This window comes from Phacochoerus africanus, chromosome 11 (genome assembly GCF_016906955.1).
Source record: "Phacochoerus africanus isolate WHEZ1 chromosome 11, ROS_Pafr_v1, whole genome shotgun sequence".
In the NCBI taxonomy this organism is placed as follows: domain Eukaryota; kingdom Metazoa; phylum Chordata; class Mammalia; order Artiodactyla; family Suidae; genus Phacochoerus; species Phacochoerus africanus.
Window position 1 is genome coordinate 124125566 of NC_062554.1, and position 18234 is coordinate 124143799.

At 48.1% G+C, this 18234-nt stretch overlaps 1 protein-coding gene across 3 annotated transcripts in view; it reads right to left on the bottom strand.

Moving 5' to 3' along the window:
• NCF2 (neutrophil cytosolic factor 2) overlaps nucleotides 1-17232 on the bottom strand; it is a 42926-nt gene extending 25694 nt beyond the window's left edge. Inside the window, exons 1-2 of one of the 3 annotated variants that reach the window (XM_047754438.1) lie at nucleotides 17050-17232; nucleotides 2991-3073 (exon numbers count right to left, since the gene is read on the bottom strand). In XM_047754438.1, the coding sequence (XP_047610394.1) occupies nucleotides 2991-3013 (23 nt within the window). In that variant the 5' untranslated portion in view covers nucleotides 3014-3073; nucleotides 17050-17232. Of the gene's footprint in view, nucleotides 1-2990; nucleotides 3074-5061; nucleotides 5484-10200; nucleotides 10425-17049 lie in introns of those variants that run through there. The other 2 variants (XM_047754437.1, XM_047754436.1) reach the window with 2 other exon arrangements.
• Nucleotides 17233-18234: the final 1002 nt, after the last annotated feature.

Consider the following 18234-nt stretch of genomic DNA (forward strand, 5'->3'; position numbering starts at 1 on the left):
GTGCCTCCCGCGGCCTAGACTCCTGCAGCCCGCACACTTGTGTGGGGATAATGGAAAGAGTGAGCAAGCTGAAACGAATCGAGATATCAAACACCTCCATGCCAGAGGCTGGGGCCCCATCCTTTCTCGTTTCACGTATTGCCTCCTTGGGCAGCTCCGCCTAAAGGGTCTCATCAGGACCCTAAGATTCATAAGGTCAGGATCTGAAAGGCACCTTGAGCTCCCCTCCCCTTTCAGATGACAGGGGCCGAGGGTCAGAGGGGGGAGATTCAGCCAGCCCTCAGACTCGACCTGCCTGCTCAGAACGACTCTAGCTTTGATCTGGTGGGACTTTACGACAGAAGAGCAGCCCAACAACACCTGAAAGTGGGGAACACTGAGAGAAAAAAACACCTGTTTCATTTCCACCTTCAGACAGGACCTGCTGAAAGAATTTCTAACACATTCATTAAGAAGCGATTGTATTGGAATTTCTATTGTGGCTCAGCAGATTAAAAACCTGATTAGTATCCATGAGGATGCGGGTTCAATCCCTGGCCTCGATCAATGGGTTACGGGGACACTGAACCCCCTGAAACTGCACATAAAATGATGTATATGGTTGTGTGTGTTTCATGGGAAGATAGCCTACAGATTTTGCTATTTAACAACCCACTGCTATAGTGATAAAAGGGGAAAGAATCAGGAGCTGAATGTGGGGTGGGGGGACACCAATGCCAGTGGATTGAGCTAAAACAGCAGCTCAGCGCCAAGAATAATGCCTTCTTTATATCATTTCCTCAATAGATAACTGCCGAATTAAAGATAAAATTTGGTAGATCCTTCTCTGAGACTTAACGATGATCACAGAATAATTGAATCCTGGGTCTCATTCCTGGATCTTTCTAAGATCTTTTTGACTGGCTCAGGAAATGAGCCTTTCAGATGCTGGGACTTCTGGGCATTTCACGTAGAACTGTCTTCTGGGAGCCTTCCTCTCTCTGCCATCTGTCTCTCCTCCTTAGAGGTTGTTAGAGCTAATTAAAGGGTAACCTTAAGAGTTGGTCTTTTGAGACTTAAGATCAATTAGGAGATTTGTGCACAGACCTGCCCACATATCCTCCACATCTGGAGGGGGGCGGGGATGCAGGAAGGGTGGACCGAGGAGGATCTGAAGAAGGGAGACAGAGACCTGACGCCACTAAAAAGAAGGGCTCGAGTATCTTCTCTCAATTTCAGGCTTTCTCCTCCCAGAGGGCCTCTGTGTCTGCAGTTTTACTTTCTTTTTATTGCTATTTTTGGCCACACCCTCACATATGGAGGTTCCCAGGCTAGGGGTCGAATTGGAACTACAGCTGCCAGCCTACACCACAGCTCCCAGCAATGCTGCATCCCTGACCCACTGAGCAAGACCAGGGATCGAACCTGCCTTCTCCTGGATCCTAGTGGGGTTCATTAACCGCTGAGCCACGAAGGGAACTCCTGCAGTTTTTCTTTAAGGGAGACCTCACTCCTGCTCTTATTCAAGTCACCGACTGCAACTACACCTTGGAAATCCTTTGAGCGCCTGGTGGTTGCCCCTAGCAACAGCTCTGCACAGCAGCCTCGCAGGCTTGGTTTCTGACTACACCCTAGGATTGAAGCCTTTCAGGGCGGAGGATCAGAGCCCAACCCACCCCTGCCCAGTACCCAGACATTCTCTGCAGCCTCCCCTCTGCTCCCCAAAGCCCTGGCTCACCTGCTGTGTACGTGCATGCACACGTGCACACGCCAGGCCCTGACCATTTTCACTCTTTGAAAGTCTTTCATTAGCCTGAGCTGAATAACCTCCTCTAGAACTTGTGCACGCTGATGGAACAATTTCTACAAGGGGTCAGTTTGCCAGCTCCTAAAACATTTAAAATCGACACTTAGAATTTGTTTTCTTTGTTATTTGTATGTTTGTTATCAGGGTATTTGGGAGAGGGAGGGGTGTGGGAATTGAGATTCGCTTTCATTTTCTATTTGTCTTTTTACCAAGTATTTCATGTCGACTACACCAAAAATGCAGAAAGGCTGATAGAAGAAGATGGAAATCCCTGCAACTTCACCCCCTGGAGAGAGCAGCTGACAATGTTTGGGTCTAAGGCCTTTCAGATTATTCTGTGAAACAGAAATGGGGTTGTGTTATGCATACTATTTTGAGATTTACGTTAAATTTAATATTTACTACAAACTTCTTTCTATATGAAGATGTACAGTCCTTATTTATCTGTTAATATATTCTTATACATATAATGTTAGCCTATTCTCATTTTGGTGGCTGAATTATATTTCACTAAATGGAATAAACCAGGTTTTTGGAAAGACATTCTGCAAAAATGAAGGAAGGTTTTTTAGTTTAGTTTTTTTTCTTTTTAGGGCTGCACCTGCAGCATATGGAGGTTCCCCGGCTAGGGGTATAATCAGAGCTGCCAGCGCCAGCCTACACCACAGCCACAGCAACGCCAGATCCAAGCAGCATCTGCAACCTACACCACAGCTCAGGGCGATGCCGGATCCTTAACCCACTAAGCAAGGCCAGGGATCAAACTCACATCCTCATGGGTACTAGTCAGGTGCTTAACCCGCTGAGCCACAGCAGGAACTCCAGGAGGAAGGCTCTGATTGGTTTCATGGTAACCCCCATCTTCTGACAGCTCAGTACCTCATAGCAGCAGACCACCACGCGTGCTCCCTAATTGGCCAATGGTGCAACCAGCTCCACCCAGGCTTTGAGTCACCAGGGACACTGGGGGGTGCTACACCAAGCCTGTAGTGGTTATGTAGGCTCACTGTGAGCAGTGACTCAGCTGATTTGTAAGTGGGCAGCAGGCCTGCCTTCCCTCCCCAGGGAGGGTGTCTACCTCATGCTAAATAATTGCATAACGGCTCAGAGACGCTCCAGCCAGGCTCCCCAGCAGAGGCTGGGAAGCTACTTCTCAAAGGCCAAGTCTAGCCACCCAAGACCCCTGCGTACCTCCCCCACTTACTTCTCCATCTGGTAGTGCAGCATCCCTCGCTGGAAGTAGGCCACGGCCAAGTGCTTGTCTCGGTTAATGCTTTTGGTGAAGGCCTGTGGGGAGAATGGCCAGATGGTGAGGAGGTGGGAGATGAGCCAGAGGGAGGCAGGAAGGGTCACGAGAACAGTTGGCATCTTGAAGGCGACAGGGGGCTTAGGGATCAGACACTGGGGCAAACGCCCTGTGTTGTCACTTCCTAGTGGCATGGCACGAAGCAGGTTACCTAATCTCCTTGATCCTTTGCTTCCTCTTCTGTAAACTGAGGGTGGTCAGAGCTGCTTTTCAAGATTACTGACAGGATTAATCAATGTGATCAAATTTGAAAATAACATATTAAAATGTTATAGACAACATTGTATTTTTTCATAAATTGCAGAAATACACAATGAAGGGGATTATCAATGTATATGTTCTCATGGCCTTTTTTTTCCCCATTGTTTGGAACTATTATACAATTAAAATGATAACAAGAATTCATATTCAAGAAGGCCAGGAGAGAGGACTCAAGCATAAAACCAAAGAAAGGCAGTGAGAATGCGAGGCCAGAAACAGAGGAACCCAGGGAGACGCCTCTAGGAGGGAGAGGGAGGGCGCACGGGGAGCAGGGCTGCACAGCCTCCTCGTCCGGGAGCCCGAGGAGGAGGAAGCCGGTGCCAGCAGCGCCCACTGGCAGAGCTGCGCCCGCACCAGCTGCTGAGCTTTGCCAACCTCGTCTCCCCGACAGTGTGCGCTTTGTCTCCAGCAGCCCCTGGAATCTGCAGTACTGTTTGCTCAGCCTCTGGGCGGGCCCCTGAGAGGAGCCCTCCTGGGCTCCTGACCCCACACTCTGCAAGGCTGGGCAGGTGCCTGGCTACTCCAAATGGTCCCTTCCTCCCTCTGTCAGGGTGAGGATGGCTGTGGTAGCAACCAGCGCTTTCAAGGGACTGGGGAGTCAGTCACCTGTCCACACCGCCTTGCAAAGACTCACAGAAAAGGGGGACGATTAAGAGCTAACATCTACCCAGTGGTGTGAAGTTACACAGCACTTTAATAGTTGGTGCCTTACTCAATCCTTGTGATATCTGACTTCTCCAGAAGCTGAGTGTCAGACATCTGCAGGACTTCCTGAAAACCCAAAGTCCAGAGAGAGACAGAACTGGCGTTTGATCCTGGATCTTCTGCTTCCCAGCTCCATACCCTTTCCAGCTCATGACCAATCCAAAAAAGTGATTGTTGAGAATGCTCATCCCCATACTAGGGAACATGAGGGAGGAAAAAAAAAATCTTTTTTTTTAAATGCTATGACATCTGTCCACAGTCATCGTTAATCAATCACAGTCTGCTTTCCCGCCACCAGCCTCAGAATCCTTAAATGAGTGCCCCACATAATGGATCAGAATAATCACTTGAGATGAGATGAAACCTTTTTTTTAAATTTTTCAGCCGGTCCATGATATACGGAAGGTCCTGGACTAAGGATCCAAATCCCAGCCACATCTGCAGCATCCTTAACCCACTGTACTGGGCAGGGATTGAACCAGTAACACCACAGAGACAAGCTGGATCATTAACCCACTGAGCCACAGCAGGAACCCCGAAACTGACTTTTCTTAAGCGCCTCCTCTTGATCTCTTGGGCAGGCAAAGCTCACACACAGAAACTTCTTGGAAAGCCAGACAAGGTACTTTAAAGTCAGGTGTGAAGCAGAGAGGTAGAAAATGCTATGGCCTGCAGCTGATAGGAAAAAGAAAAAGCATAACTAGGGGAGTCTTCAAAAAGGTGTTAACAATTCCAAAATGATTGGAATGTGATAAATGGAGAAGAAAGGAGAGCATAACCCACAGCTAGTGGTTCCCAGCCAGGCTGCCTGTTAGAACCGCCGGGGAAGCTTTTCAAAACTGCTGGCGCCCAGGCCCCTCCCCAGGTGGATAGAAGGGGGATTTCTGGGGGTGGGTGGGGCCTGGGCCACTTTTGTTCTTCTGAGGTTTTCTGCAGTGCAGCCCCTGCACAGAACTAATTACAAAGGCCTGGGGAGGCCGCCAGCACAGGTACCTCCACTCACCTTCTCGGCCTCAGGCATGTTTCCCAGGATGGTGTGCAGGCAGCCAATGTTGAAGCAGATCCTGGAGTGGGGGTCCTGGACCGCGGAGAAGGCGTCCAGGGCTCCCTTCCAGTCCTTCTTGTCGGCTGCTAGCACCCCTTCATTCCAGAGTCTGATGGCCTCAGCCAGGGACATGGTGGGGTGAAACCAGGAGGCCCTGAGCGCTGCCTGGAGGCGGGAGAGGGCGAGCAGGTGTCTCCCGTGCAGCAGAGCTGCCCCCAGCCTTCACTTTCCCAGCCTGGAGCTCCGAATGGGGCCCAGTCTCCTTTAACACAACTTCTCAGTGTTGCGACGGCCGCAGGAAATGTCCCCACGTTTTGGTAACTGACGCTTAAGCCTGCATTGAGAGCAAAGAAAGAGAAAGGGAGAGAGGGGGCCAGCGGGCGGTGTGTGGAGGAGAGAGGAAGTGCATCAGATACTGCGTGAGGCAGTAGTTCCCCAAAAACGCTTCTGTGCTCACCCCCAACTTCCCCCGCTCTTCCACCCCGCTCTGCGGCGGGGCTTCTGGCCAGGGCTCAGCCCCAGGCACAGGACAACCTTTCAAATGGGAGTGTTGGACGTCAGAGTACTTCTTTTTTAGTCTTAAATGTTGCTTGCTTACTTCCTCATACCCTCATAGAGGGTCTCGATATACGGGTTTTGTTTTGTTTTTGCTTTTTAGGGCTGCACCCAAGGTGTATGAAAGTTCCCAGGCTAGGGGTCAATCTCGGAGCTGTAGCTGCTGGCCTACACCACAGCCACAGCAACACCAGATCTGAGCCGCATTTGCCACCTACACCACAGCTCACAGCAACGCCGAATCCATAACCCACTGAGTGAGGCCAGGGATCGAACCCACAACCTCATGGTTCCTGGTCGGATTCGTTTCCGCTGTGCCACAATGGAAACTCCTCCATGTATGTGTTTTTTTTTTTTTTATCTTGAGCTAAAATTGGCAATTAACAAATTTGAGACAGGATGGTCTTGGGTGTCCATCTGGGTCGGGGATACTTTTGTGAACACTTAGGAAGCTCAGAGGAGACCAGTCTCCTAATTAGGAGCCAGATACAACAGCAAACTATGACTTCTTCCATCCTTCTGTGAAAAACTGAAGAGACAAAGGGTCTCATTGATGACTGATGTGTTTACTAGTCCCCCCCAAACACAGATTCCTTCCCTTGCTGTCCTGGAAAAGGAAAAGTTAGTAAAATGATTGGGAGTAGAGGGTATACCCAGTTTTACCTACTAAAATCCTGATTTCTTGTTCATTGCTCTCCACCCAAGTAGAGTTAAGGTAAAATGCAATTCTGAGGGTCAAATACTTAGATATCAACACTTGTTCTGTAGCAACTGAAAGCCCTCACCAATTATCACCATTCTATAGGCTTGTAGGATTGAAGGTATGAGAATTGAGAAAACGTGCGTGCGTACGTGTACCTTTGTACAAACCATGCCTTATATTTGGAAGGCCTGCCCACTTCACTTGTTTGTCTGGCAAACTCCTACTCATCCCTTACGGCCCAATTAAATGTCACCACCTGTCTGAAATCTAGCTCCACACTCCACGGAGTAGGGAGAACTTCCCCTCCTTCAGCCCACCTCTTCCCAAACAATTGCATTTGTTGCCATTTCTCTTTTCATCTGCCCAGCCTCTTAGACCCTTTGAGAGCTGGGCCCATGCCTTTTTATTCTAGGGTCCCCAGCACCAATATTTCAATAAAGGATGAAGGGATATATTCCAAAAAGAAGTTAGAAATCATTGGCAAATGACCTGCAGGTAGCAGTGATGGCAGGAAGAGACATTGCTCTTCCATCTAGTGGACAGTTAACACGCAAGTAACACATTAATTATTTCTAGAAAAACCACGTGGTTTTATAGCTGAGCTAGACTTTACTTCTTTTTGCCCTCTTTTAATATTATTCCATTCTGCCCACAGAATTTTTTTTTCTTTTTTCTTTTTTTGGTTTTTAGGGCTGAACCTGCGGCATATGACATTCCCAGACCAGGGGTCAAATTGGAGCTACAGCTGCCAGCCACAGCCACAGCCACTCCAGACCCAAGCTGCACCTGCGACCTACACCACAGCTCATGGCAATGCTAGATCCCTGACCCACTGAGCGAGGCCAGGGATTGAACCCGCATCCTCATAGATACCAGACGGATTCATTTCCGATGTGCCACTATGGGAACTCCCAGAACTCTCTTTAGGCCAATGCCCAAGGCTTTTCCAGCCTTATTTCCCCAATCACCCTTCACAAACCCCTACAAACGCTACTGTTTGCTCCTCTCCCCCTAGGCCTTCATTTCCTGCCTCTCTGCTTTGGCCCATGCTGGGCTCCCCTGCCACAAAGGCATCTTCAAACTCACCTTGCACAGCCTTTGGTGCCCTGCTCCAACGTCTCCTTCCCCCAGGAGCTGTGCTGAAATAGGCCCAGACCCGAACCCCCAAACCCATGATCTGACCTTCTCCTGAACGCCCACGTGGGACTTCAATGTGCTCCACTGGAGTGGAGTGAAGTTCGTGCATGTGTGTCTTAGCCAATCTTCGCCTGGGATGAGGGTGGGGGAGGTCCTGAGGCTGCCCCATCCTTTTATCCCCCAAAGACCCAGCGATGCCACACCCAATTCTGTCCACTTTCCTCCTGTCCCCAAGCCACCATTGACTGGTGGAGGAACGTATGGTCTTCTAACCTCTTCACACTCACTCATCTATTGGCCACGGAGTAGCCAGACTCCTCTAAAAAGTCACTTTGGATCAAATCATGCCCCTGTACTAAGCCTTCAGTGCCTTTGCACTGCTCTTAGGGTACCATCCAAACTCCTTCTCCTGGTGCAGGAAGGACCCTGCCCTCACCCCAGATTCCACACCATTTCCCATGTCCCTCCCTGACTCCATCCATCCCAGTGCTCCCTCGCACCTGTCTCCTTTCATGTCCTCAAAGGGCTGCTTCTCCCTGGAATGCTCTCCCCCCAGCCCTCTGCCGGCTGGTTCCTACTCATCACTCATCTCCTCTGGGTGGCCTTTCCTCATCCATGACCTCCCCGCCATCACCTTGCTCTCACTCTCCCAGCACACAGTTCTCTTGGGCCACAGTATTTGCCACTATCATCTGTGCGATTGTTTCTGCCCCTGATGCTGAGACTGTGCCATGGTCTTTAATTACGAGTCATTGATACTGTTAGGCGGTTGTTTTCCTAGTCACCTTTCGGTCCCCTTCCTTTCATTCGTAGAACCCCCATTCTGGTCAAGTCCCCACTCTCCAGGGCTTCAGGAGAATGAAATTCCTGACACTCCCTCAGGGTGTGGGCGTCGGACTGGTTTTGACCACAGACATGAGAGAGAATTCTAGTTAATAATAAGATGTCAGGAGAAGTCTGCAGAGGATTTCTGGGAAAGATTTTTTTTTTTTCTTACTGATGATTAAAAAAAACAAACACAAACACAAGGGAAGAAACTTCCCTAGTTTCTCCCCTAGACTGTGCTACGAAGATGTGCCTGGAATAGTGGCAGCTATCTTGTGACCATGAGGAGAGACCGCTAAGAACAAACCATTGTTTTAAGGAGAGAGAATGAAAAAACCACGAAGAACCTGGGTCCATAATTAGGTTAGTAAGCTCCTCAATTAGCTAATCTTGGAGCTGACCTACTCAGGATTTACTTTGGGGTGAGATAAGAAACCTATTTATTCTTTAAGCCACTTGAATAATGTTTTCTGTCATTTATCATTTAAAACATTCTCACAGATTGGGAGTTCCCATAGTAGCTCAGCAGAAACAAATCTGACTAGCATCCATGAGGATGCAGGTTCAATCCCTGGCCTCGATCAGTGGGTTAAGGATCTGGCGTTGCTGTGAGCTGTGGTGTAGGTCAGCAGCTACAGCTATGATTCGACCCCTAGCCTGGAAATCTCCATATGCCATGGGTTCAGCCCTAAAATAAACAAACAAAAAATTCTCAGATACGCCACTGTATTCTTGATTCCTGGCACAGCATTTGATATAATAGCTATTCAGAAAACATTACTTATTGAATAAATTAAGACATTGGCTGGATAAAAGTTTCAGCTCGGTGTCTTCAAAATTATTTCAAAATTCTGTACAAGCAAGATTTACGTTGCTTTGGTAACAGATCACAAGTTCCTGTTGTGTGCATTCGTTCATTCGGCTGGAAGCTAAGAGCATTCCTTTTTTTTTTAAGTCTTTTTTAGAGCTGCAGCCTCGGCATATGGAGGTTCCCAGGCTAAAGGTTGCATCAGAGCTGTAGCTGCCGGCCTACACCACAGCCACAGCCACACCAGAGCTGAGCCACATCTGTGACCTACACCACAGCTCACGGCAATGCCCAGTCCTTAACACAAATGGAACCTGCGTCTCATCAGGTCCTAATCAGGCTCACGTCTGCTGAGTCACGACGGGAACTCCTAAGAGCCTTCCTCATGCTTTCCTTTTTCTCTGAGGGAGGAGCTGTGCCGTCCAGAGCCGTGATTCTCATTATTCCTTGGTGCTCAGCAGGTGTCTCCTCATCCCCATTTTTAGAGCTTAGTGTTTCATCCCGCTTTTTCTATCACCTGAGGCTTCTCTCTAAAGCTCCTTAAAAGCTGGAAACAAATCTCAATTTGCCTGTCTTTCATCACAGTTAGTGTTTTTCTAAGCACATGGCAAGTGCACCATAGATTCTCGCTAACTGGTTAAATGAACCAAAAATTAGGAAAATGGAACCCTTCTTGAAAAAAATAAATAGCATTTTAATGGGGCAGTGTCACCTTATTAGCTTAAAGTGAGGTACACGTCTAATAGTAGGGGGAAGTATATACTTTCTATGCACTCAACTCTCATGTCAGTGGATACTTACATTGAGTACCAGACAGGAAACCCTCAGGAGGTGGGCAGGGAGACCCCAGTTATTACATTTAAACTCAGCCTGGATTTCACAAGGAGGATGCAGGAAACTGGACCTGGGTGTCCTTACTCAGCAACGCGAGCGGAAAGCCGCAGGGCTGAGTCCTCCTTCTCCAGGAAACATTGTAATCTAGTGCTGTCTGTGCTACCATTGTATTAGCTTTCCATTGCTGCGTCACAAATTGCCACTAACTTCCTGGCTTACAGTAATAAACACTTACTCTCATAGTTTTCTTGGGGGCAGAAGTCCCGGCATGGCCCAGCTGGGTCCTCTGCTCCGGGTCTCACAAGGCTGAGATCAAGGTGTTGGCTGAACTGCATCTTATCCAGAGGCTTGACTGGGGAAGAATCAGCTTCTAAGCTCCCTCGTGTTGTTGGCAGCATTCATGTCCTTGCAGTTGTAGAATTTATGATGTTTGCTTCTCTAAGACCCGTGACGGAGAAAGCGTCTCTACTTCACTGAGTCTCGGATCTCTAGACCCCTTTTTAAAAATTATTTTTCCTTTTTTGGCCACCCCGTGGCATAGGGAGTTTCCAGGCCAGAGGTCAGATCTGAGCCACAATGACGACCTAAGCCACAGCTGTGGCAACGCTGGATCCTCAACCCGCTGTGCTGGGCCAGGGATAAAACCTGCGTGCCAGCTCTCCCAAGGTGCTGCCGATCCCATTGTGCTACAGCAGGAACGCCTTTTAAAGCCTAACTGATTAGATCAGGCCCACCCGGGATAATGTCTCTTTCGATCAAAGCCAGCTGTTTAGGGATCTTGATTACTGCTGCAAAGTCCCTTCACCTTTGCCACCTTCTGTGGGTGAGAAGCAAGTCATAGCTCCTGCCTACACGAGGGGAAGAACATACACAGGGCAGAGATGATTAGGGCTCATCTCAGGCTTCTGCCCATCACAGCTACAGAGTTCCACTCTTCTCCTTCCCTGACGCAACAGCTAGATCACGTATTCCTCCCCCATGCTCTCAGAGCAGCCTCTCGCTGACTCTCAACTGCATGTGATTCTAATGACTTGTTTAAGTGTTTCTCAACGAGACTGTAAGCTCCAGAAGTACAGGACCTATATCTGATTTTTCCACTTCCCTTCTGTGCCAATCACATGGTAAACTCTCAAAACAGGTCCTCACTAACAATGTTGTGGTTACACGCTTTTAAAATCACTGTAGGAGTTCCCCTGTGGCACAGTGGGTTAAGGACCTGGCATTGTCATTGCAGTGGCGACGGCTCCATCCCTGGCCTGGAAAATTCCACATGTTCTGGGTATGGACATACATACACATACACACACATACCTACATACATACACACATAAAACAAAAACAAAAGTTAAAAAAAAAAGTTTAAGTGTCTTGGCTAATCAAAAAAGGAAAACTAGATGTATGCCCCTGGCCCAAGGCTCTAAAACCAGAGATTGCTAAAGAGAGAAGGAAGATTCTCAGAAAAACCCAAGCACATGGCACACAGGGATCTCAGAGATGGAGGAAATGGAGAGGCAATGGGACCCCCCAGGGGATTCTCTCAGGAGGCCAGACACACATGATGGAGGAGGTGGGGCCTGACTCAGGAGGAATCCAAAGGCTGGACAGAGATCAAAGGCAGAGTACAGGGAAAGCTGAAGCCCAGAGTGAGCTGAGGCTGCAAAAATTACTAAGGACAGCACAAAGGGCTCCTTAGTGTCAGGGGAAGAGCAGGGAGGGTTACTGCTGAGTGCCGATGGCGTCACGTCAACAGATGTCGAGGAGAAAGCAGAACCCCTCCGCTCTTACTTTGTCCCTGAGTCACTCAGAGGCTCCAGACTGAGGAGGGCGAGGAAGCTGACAGCTACTTGAAAGAAATTCCAGTTATCAAATCCCGATTCATTAAATCCCAGGAATTGAAAGGTTTTGCAAATATGATCTCACCACAAAGACTGGGATCTATGTTAAAAAGCCAGGTTGGATGGGTAAGTGTGAGTCTAGTTTCCTAAAAGACATGGATTCTAGAAATGACATCAAAGCCTTACCCTGGAAAGAATTCTAGAAGATAGATTTTTAAACAAAATCACTTAAAACTTAAACAAAAAAAACAAAGGCACTTAGAAACGGAAAAGGAATTGGGATTTTAGCAACTAGCATGAGTTTACTAAGAACAAGTCAGGTAAAAGCAAACTCTTTTCCTTTTTTGAGAAGACTTTACTGATAGGTGGACCAGGAAGGTGCCATATGCAAGTATCAGAAAGATATTTGGCCAAGATATTCCTTAGATAAGACAATTAAAAAAATTTTTTTTTCTTTTTTCTTTTTTGGCCACACTCTTGGCATGCAGAAGTTCCTGGGCCAGGGGTCGAACCTGAGCCATGGCAGTAAGCAGAGCCACAGCAATGACAATGCAAGGTCCTTAACCCCTTGAGCCACCAGGGAACCCAAGACAAAATAGAGGATTTAGCTGACTAAATAGTACATCCGTAGAGACTTCTTCTTCCTTTTTTTTTTTTTTTGGTCTTTTTGCCTTTTCTTGAGCCGTTCCCGTGGCATATGGAAGTTCCCAGGCTAGGGGTCTAATTGGAGCCATAGCCAATGGCCTACGCCAAAGCCACAGCAACTTGGGATCCAAGCTATGTCTGCAACCTATACCACAGCTCACGGCAATGCCGGATCCTTAACCCACTGAGCAAGGCCAGGGATTGAACCCGCCACCTCATGGTTCCTAGTCGGATTCGTTAACCACTGCACCACGACGGGAACTCCCATAGAGGCTTCTTTATGTATCATTGGCAACTTGTGCTTGTAAGCTTTTAATAAGCAACTTGGATCAGATTTTAAAATGACTCAGGAGTTCCCGCTGTGGCATGGTGGTTTAAGGATCCAGCGTTGCTACAGCTGTGACTCAGATTCGACCCCTGGCCCAGGAACTTCCACCTGCTACTGGTATGGCAAAAACAAACAAACAAAAAGACTCAAAGCTTGGAGAGAGAGTGTCAACATGTACTATAACAGAGTCAGGGGGGCAGAGTCTATAAGGCATTAGTCTGCTGTGTCTCCCTTTGCCTGGCAAAGCAATAAAGCTGTCTTTTCCTCTTATTTTATTTTATTTTATTTTATTTACTTTTTAGGGCCATACCGGAGGCATATGGAAGTTCCCAGGCTAGGGGTCCAATCGGAGCTACACCTGCTAGCCTACGCCACAGCCACAGCAATGGGGGATCTGAGCCTCATCCGCTACCTACACCACAGCTCACGGCAACATCGGATCCTTAGCCTGCTCAGCGAGGCCAGGGAGAACCCGCATCCTCATGGATATTAGTCGGGTTCATTAACAGATGAGCCACTATGGGAACTCCCTAAAGTTATCTTTTTCTCCCTTATCCCCCCCCCAAAAAAAGCCAGAATCAGAATTAAAATATTGCCTGACTCATATTGATGCACGAAAACTCCAGGTTGAAATTTGATGGTAAGACAGGTAAAGATTTACTCCTAAGTGTAAAAACTCAACTGCTCAAAGAGAGGAAGACGATGGCTCTTCAGAACAATGTGTTGGAAGAAGTCTAACCATTTGACTTGACTGCAAGTTCAGCATGAGTCAACAGAATCATGCGGTTGCCAAAACAGCTAATGCAATCGAGGCTGCATTAACAGAAGTGCAACCAGCTTTCATATCTGTTAGCCCTTTTTTTTTTTTTTTTCGTCTTTTAGGGCCGCACCCATGGCATATGGAGGTCCCAGACTAGGGTTCCAATCGGAGCTGTAGCCACCGGCCTATGCCAGAGCCACAGCAACGTGGGATCTGAGCTGCATCTTTGACCTACACCACAGCTCAGAGCAATGCCAGATCCTTAACCCACTGAGCAAGGCCAGGAATCGAACCCGAATCCTCGTGGTTGCTAATCGGGTATGTTAACTGCTGAGCCACGACGGAACTCCCTATGTCCATTAGCTCTTAACTCAGCCACCCACCCAGAGACCTGAGTGATCTCTCTGTTGACCCGCAGAGGAGACTGACACCAGCTCCCTAACCTGGAACATCCTCGTACACATCCTTTTCTACCCACAGCACCTGTCTGTCACCCAGGACACCCATCGTGACCTGGCTGGGGTTCACATCTCTTTCCCCAGAGCCCTTGGCTTAGATTAGAAGACATAGTCTCTAAAGTCCCCATTTCATTCAGTCCTTTTTCCCATCTGGTCCTAGTTCAAAAGCCACAGCAGACATGGCTCATGTATTGTTGAAAAGGGTCACAGCCCCTTCTCTCCAGGCCTTAGCTTCTTTTCTGGGCTTCATGCAGTTGGCAATATGGATGTCATCAGCATATAATGACTGAAGCGCCTGGCTTAATGATGGGCTTTCTATTTCCTTTTCAGTCGCTCACGTTAGCCCACCCGTCCAGGACTTCCACCTGCTTGATGGGGGTTGACCAAGGCTGTTGCCCGATTCATGTGAGTCAAACTCATCTGAGCCGTGTTGCCGAACTAGGAACACCTAGCATCAGGGGGTCACCGGATGATTTCAGGCAGAATGTGGACAAATATTTATCTCATAATAATTATTGTATTATTTTAATTCATCTAATTTTTTGGACAAGTAACGTGCTTACATGGCTCAATGTGAATGAGTATGAAACCTTATCCTCCCATCAGCGCCAACTCTTCTCACCCACTAGGAACCACTTGTATTAGTTTATTGGCATTCTTCTCTCTTAGGAGATTTTGAGCATCTACAGATGTAGACCCCTGATCTCTCCTGTTTTATGCACATACCAGTTGATACACACCTTGCTCTTTTCCCTTAGCAAAAATTCCTTATCAGCACATGGAGCGCTTCCTCCCTCCTTTTTTATGGCTGTGTAGTTTTCCTCTGAATAGCCGGTCCCCTACTGAGGCACAGACACTCAGGTTGTTTCTAACTATCTAATAACAATGTTGCAATGAATGTTCTTGTATAGTGTATACATCATTTCATAATCTGTGAACATTCTTAGAGGACATATTTATAGAAGTAAAATGGATGGGGCAGAGAGTTTATTTTAACATGTATTAGAAAAAAATGTAAGAAAGAAGGAGTTCCCACTGTGGTGCAGTGGGTTAAGGACCTGGGGTTGCTACAGCTGTGGTGAAGGTCACAGATACAGCTTAGCTTCCTCCCCTGGCCCGGGAACTTCCATGTTTCACAGCGTCGGCCAAAAAAGAAAAAAAGAAAAAATGTAGATCTCACACACCAAACCCACGATTTCACAGTAATATCTTTTTTTTTTTTTTTTGGTCTTTTTTGGGCCATGCCCTTGGCACATGGAGGTTCCCAGGCTAGGGGCTGAATCGGAGCTGTTGCCTCCAACTTATGCCACAGCCATAGTGAGGCCAAATCTGAGCCACATCTGTGACCTATAACCACAGCTCACAGCAACTCTGGATCCTTAACTCACTGAGCAAAGCCAGGGATTGAACCCGTGTCCTCATGGATGTTAGATTCATTTCCACTGAGCCACAATGGGAACTCCTCACAGTTATATCTGGACCTTCCTCCAGTTGGCTGTGGGTCTTACAGCCTCTCTCAGTTTTCTTGAATGGAAAATTGTGTTGTGGGGGATGAGTAATAATAATAATAATAATACAATCCAGAGCTTGGAACACAATGCCTACTCGGTAAACAGAGGCTGTTATAATTCAGCTATTTAGAGTGAATTCGGGGAAGAAAGAGATGTCAGAATCTCCCCTCTGCCCAGCACCCCTCCCTTCCAACCCTCCTCCATTTGCCATGGCAGCTAGAAGTGAAGCCAGGCACAATATATAACAGGGTATGTGACCTGGGCCACCCCACGGAGCCCCAGGCTTCAAAGGTCCCCACGCTCGGTTGGATCCTCTGCCGTCACCAGCTCAAAGTGCTCGATGATTCTGAGCAAGAGGCCTCGTGTTCACTTTGCACAGGGCCCTGCCAACTCTGTAACCAGTCCTGTTCGTGATGTCGGCCCCACCTGGTCTCCGCCTCCTTAGCACCAGCCCTTCCCCACAGACCAGCTTCTTTTGCTCCCGGATGTGGCCGGGTGGAGCCCATCCCCTTGGGACCCTCTGCAGACGCTGAGACCTGGCAGCTCCTGCTGTGGCCTGGGGCCCCCTCTGCTGACACCTTCTGTCCCAGTGCCCGTCTTTCACAGACTGCTCCACCTGTTCTAGCATCCCTCTGGGGCAAGTCTTTGGGAGGGGCTCCACATGGCCCTAGGTTTCCCAGGGAGCCAGGGTTTGGAGGTACCCCTTCCACGCCCTGAGTTTCATGGAAGCCCCTAAACCACTCTCGGCTCTCTCTCATCCTGTGTTTTAACCGAGAAAACATTGTGAAGTCAGAAATCTTGGATTCAGAGAATGTATATGTATGTACGACAGGGTCAGGTTGCTGTACAGCAGAAACGGGCACAACATTGTACATCAATGATCCTTTAAACATGTAATTAAAAAAAAAAAAGAATGAAAGAAATCCTGGATTCAAAGCCTGGCTCTGCCTTGGACCACCTAAGCCAGCTTTCATAAGTCATGCCAGTTCTCCAGAGCATCAGTGCCCTCATCAGCAAAATGGTTATAAAAATGGTGCCTCGTTTGCTGGCCTGTCCTGAGACGGAAAGGAATGCCATGTGAAAGGGCCGCGCGGCCACCAACGGGCAGTGGGTGCTTTGGGATTTCCAAATTTATGACAGAAGAATGAACAAATGGTCTTGTCGGCTTCGTGGGGTGCTGGTCCTCTGCTGTGACATTCCCACCCTCCCACTCCTGCTGCCTTGAGCAAAAGCCTCATGGCCAGCTGGGCCCTGCCCTTGCCAGCCTGGCCCTCGGACACTCAGTGCTCCCTCTGTCCCAGTTCCAGGCAGCTTTCTCTCGGTTTCTGGTTTTGCCTGCTCTCAGCTCTGTAGTCATTTCCTCCTTAGAATTCTAGCTCCCGAAAGCTTTGCAGAATGCTTTGTTACACGGAGGTACAATTCAAGCCATAGAATTCATCACATTCTGTCAGTATCATTGAATGCTGTGAAAGTTCCCTTTGACACAAAAAGTGGATGTCCCACTTTAGAATCTATCATAATTCTCCCCTAAACAGAGTTTTTCATACCTCTTCTCTCCCTCTCCAGTTGTCTGCTTACAGGCTGTAGGTAAGACATCTGTTTCTGGCAGCCATGGTCCTTCCAGATCCTTTCTTGCTTTCTCCTTCCATCCCTGTCCCCTGGGACATAGAATCCTGGAAGGAAGGTTGAGGAATAAGGACTTCTGAAGCCTGGAGAAGTGGTCCTTACTTGGACAAGGAAACATCAAGAAGCAACTGTAGGAGTTCCCGTAGTGGCTCAGTGGAAAGGACTCTGACTAGCATCCATGAGGATGTAGGCTGGATCCCTGGCCTCGCTCAGTGGGTTAAGGATCCAGCGCTGCCGTGAGCTGTGGTGTAGGTCACAGATGCAGCTTGGATCTGGTGTTGCTATGGCTGTGGTGTAGGCCAGCAGCTGTAGATCCGATTGGACCCCTAGGCTGGGAACCTCCATATGCCCTGGGTGTGGCCTTAAAAAGCAAGGAAGGAAGGAAGGAAGGAAGGAAGGAGGGAGGGAGGGAGGGAAGGAAGGAAGGAAGGAAGAAGGAAAGAAGGAAAGAAGGAAAGAAGGAAAGAAAGAAAGAAAGAAAGAAAGAAGAAAGAAAGAAAGAAAGAAAGAAAGGAAGGAAGGAAGGAAGGAAGAAAGAAAGAAAGAAAGGAAGAAAGGAAGAAAGAAAGGAAAAGAAAAGAAAAGAAAAGCAGAGCAGGACCCGCCCAGCCCTTTCTAAGATGTCTTCTTCCCAGTGTGACTGCTTATTTGCCACTGTGGGTCCCCAAAGATGAGCTCAAGTCCATATTTGCAAGCTTCCCCTTGAGGATAATTATGCATCTAATTGCTGAAGTTGCAGAGGCTGAACCCCTTTCGGTGTAGGAGGGGCAACTAATGCTAATCCTGAGTCGCTGTCACTTTGTATTGAGCTCTCACAGTGAGCCAGCAAGGTTCAAGCACTTGTGCACAGGCTTCACTTGCGGCTTACAAAACCCAATTGATAGTAAAGGAAGCTGAGTCTTACTTAAGTAACTTTCTCAAGGTTACAGAGCTCATAAATGACCATGATTAAAACGCAGGTCTGTCTGACTCCAAGGGCAATGTGTGCTCAATAAAGAAGAGGGAAAGAGGAGTTCCGCTGTGGCCCAATGGGATCTGCAGCATCTCTGGAACTCTGGGACATGGGTTCCATCTCTGTCTGGCACAGTGGGTTAAGGACCTCAAGT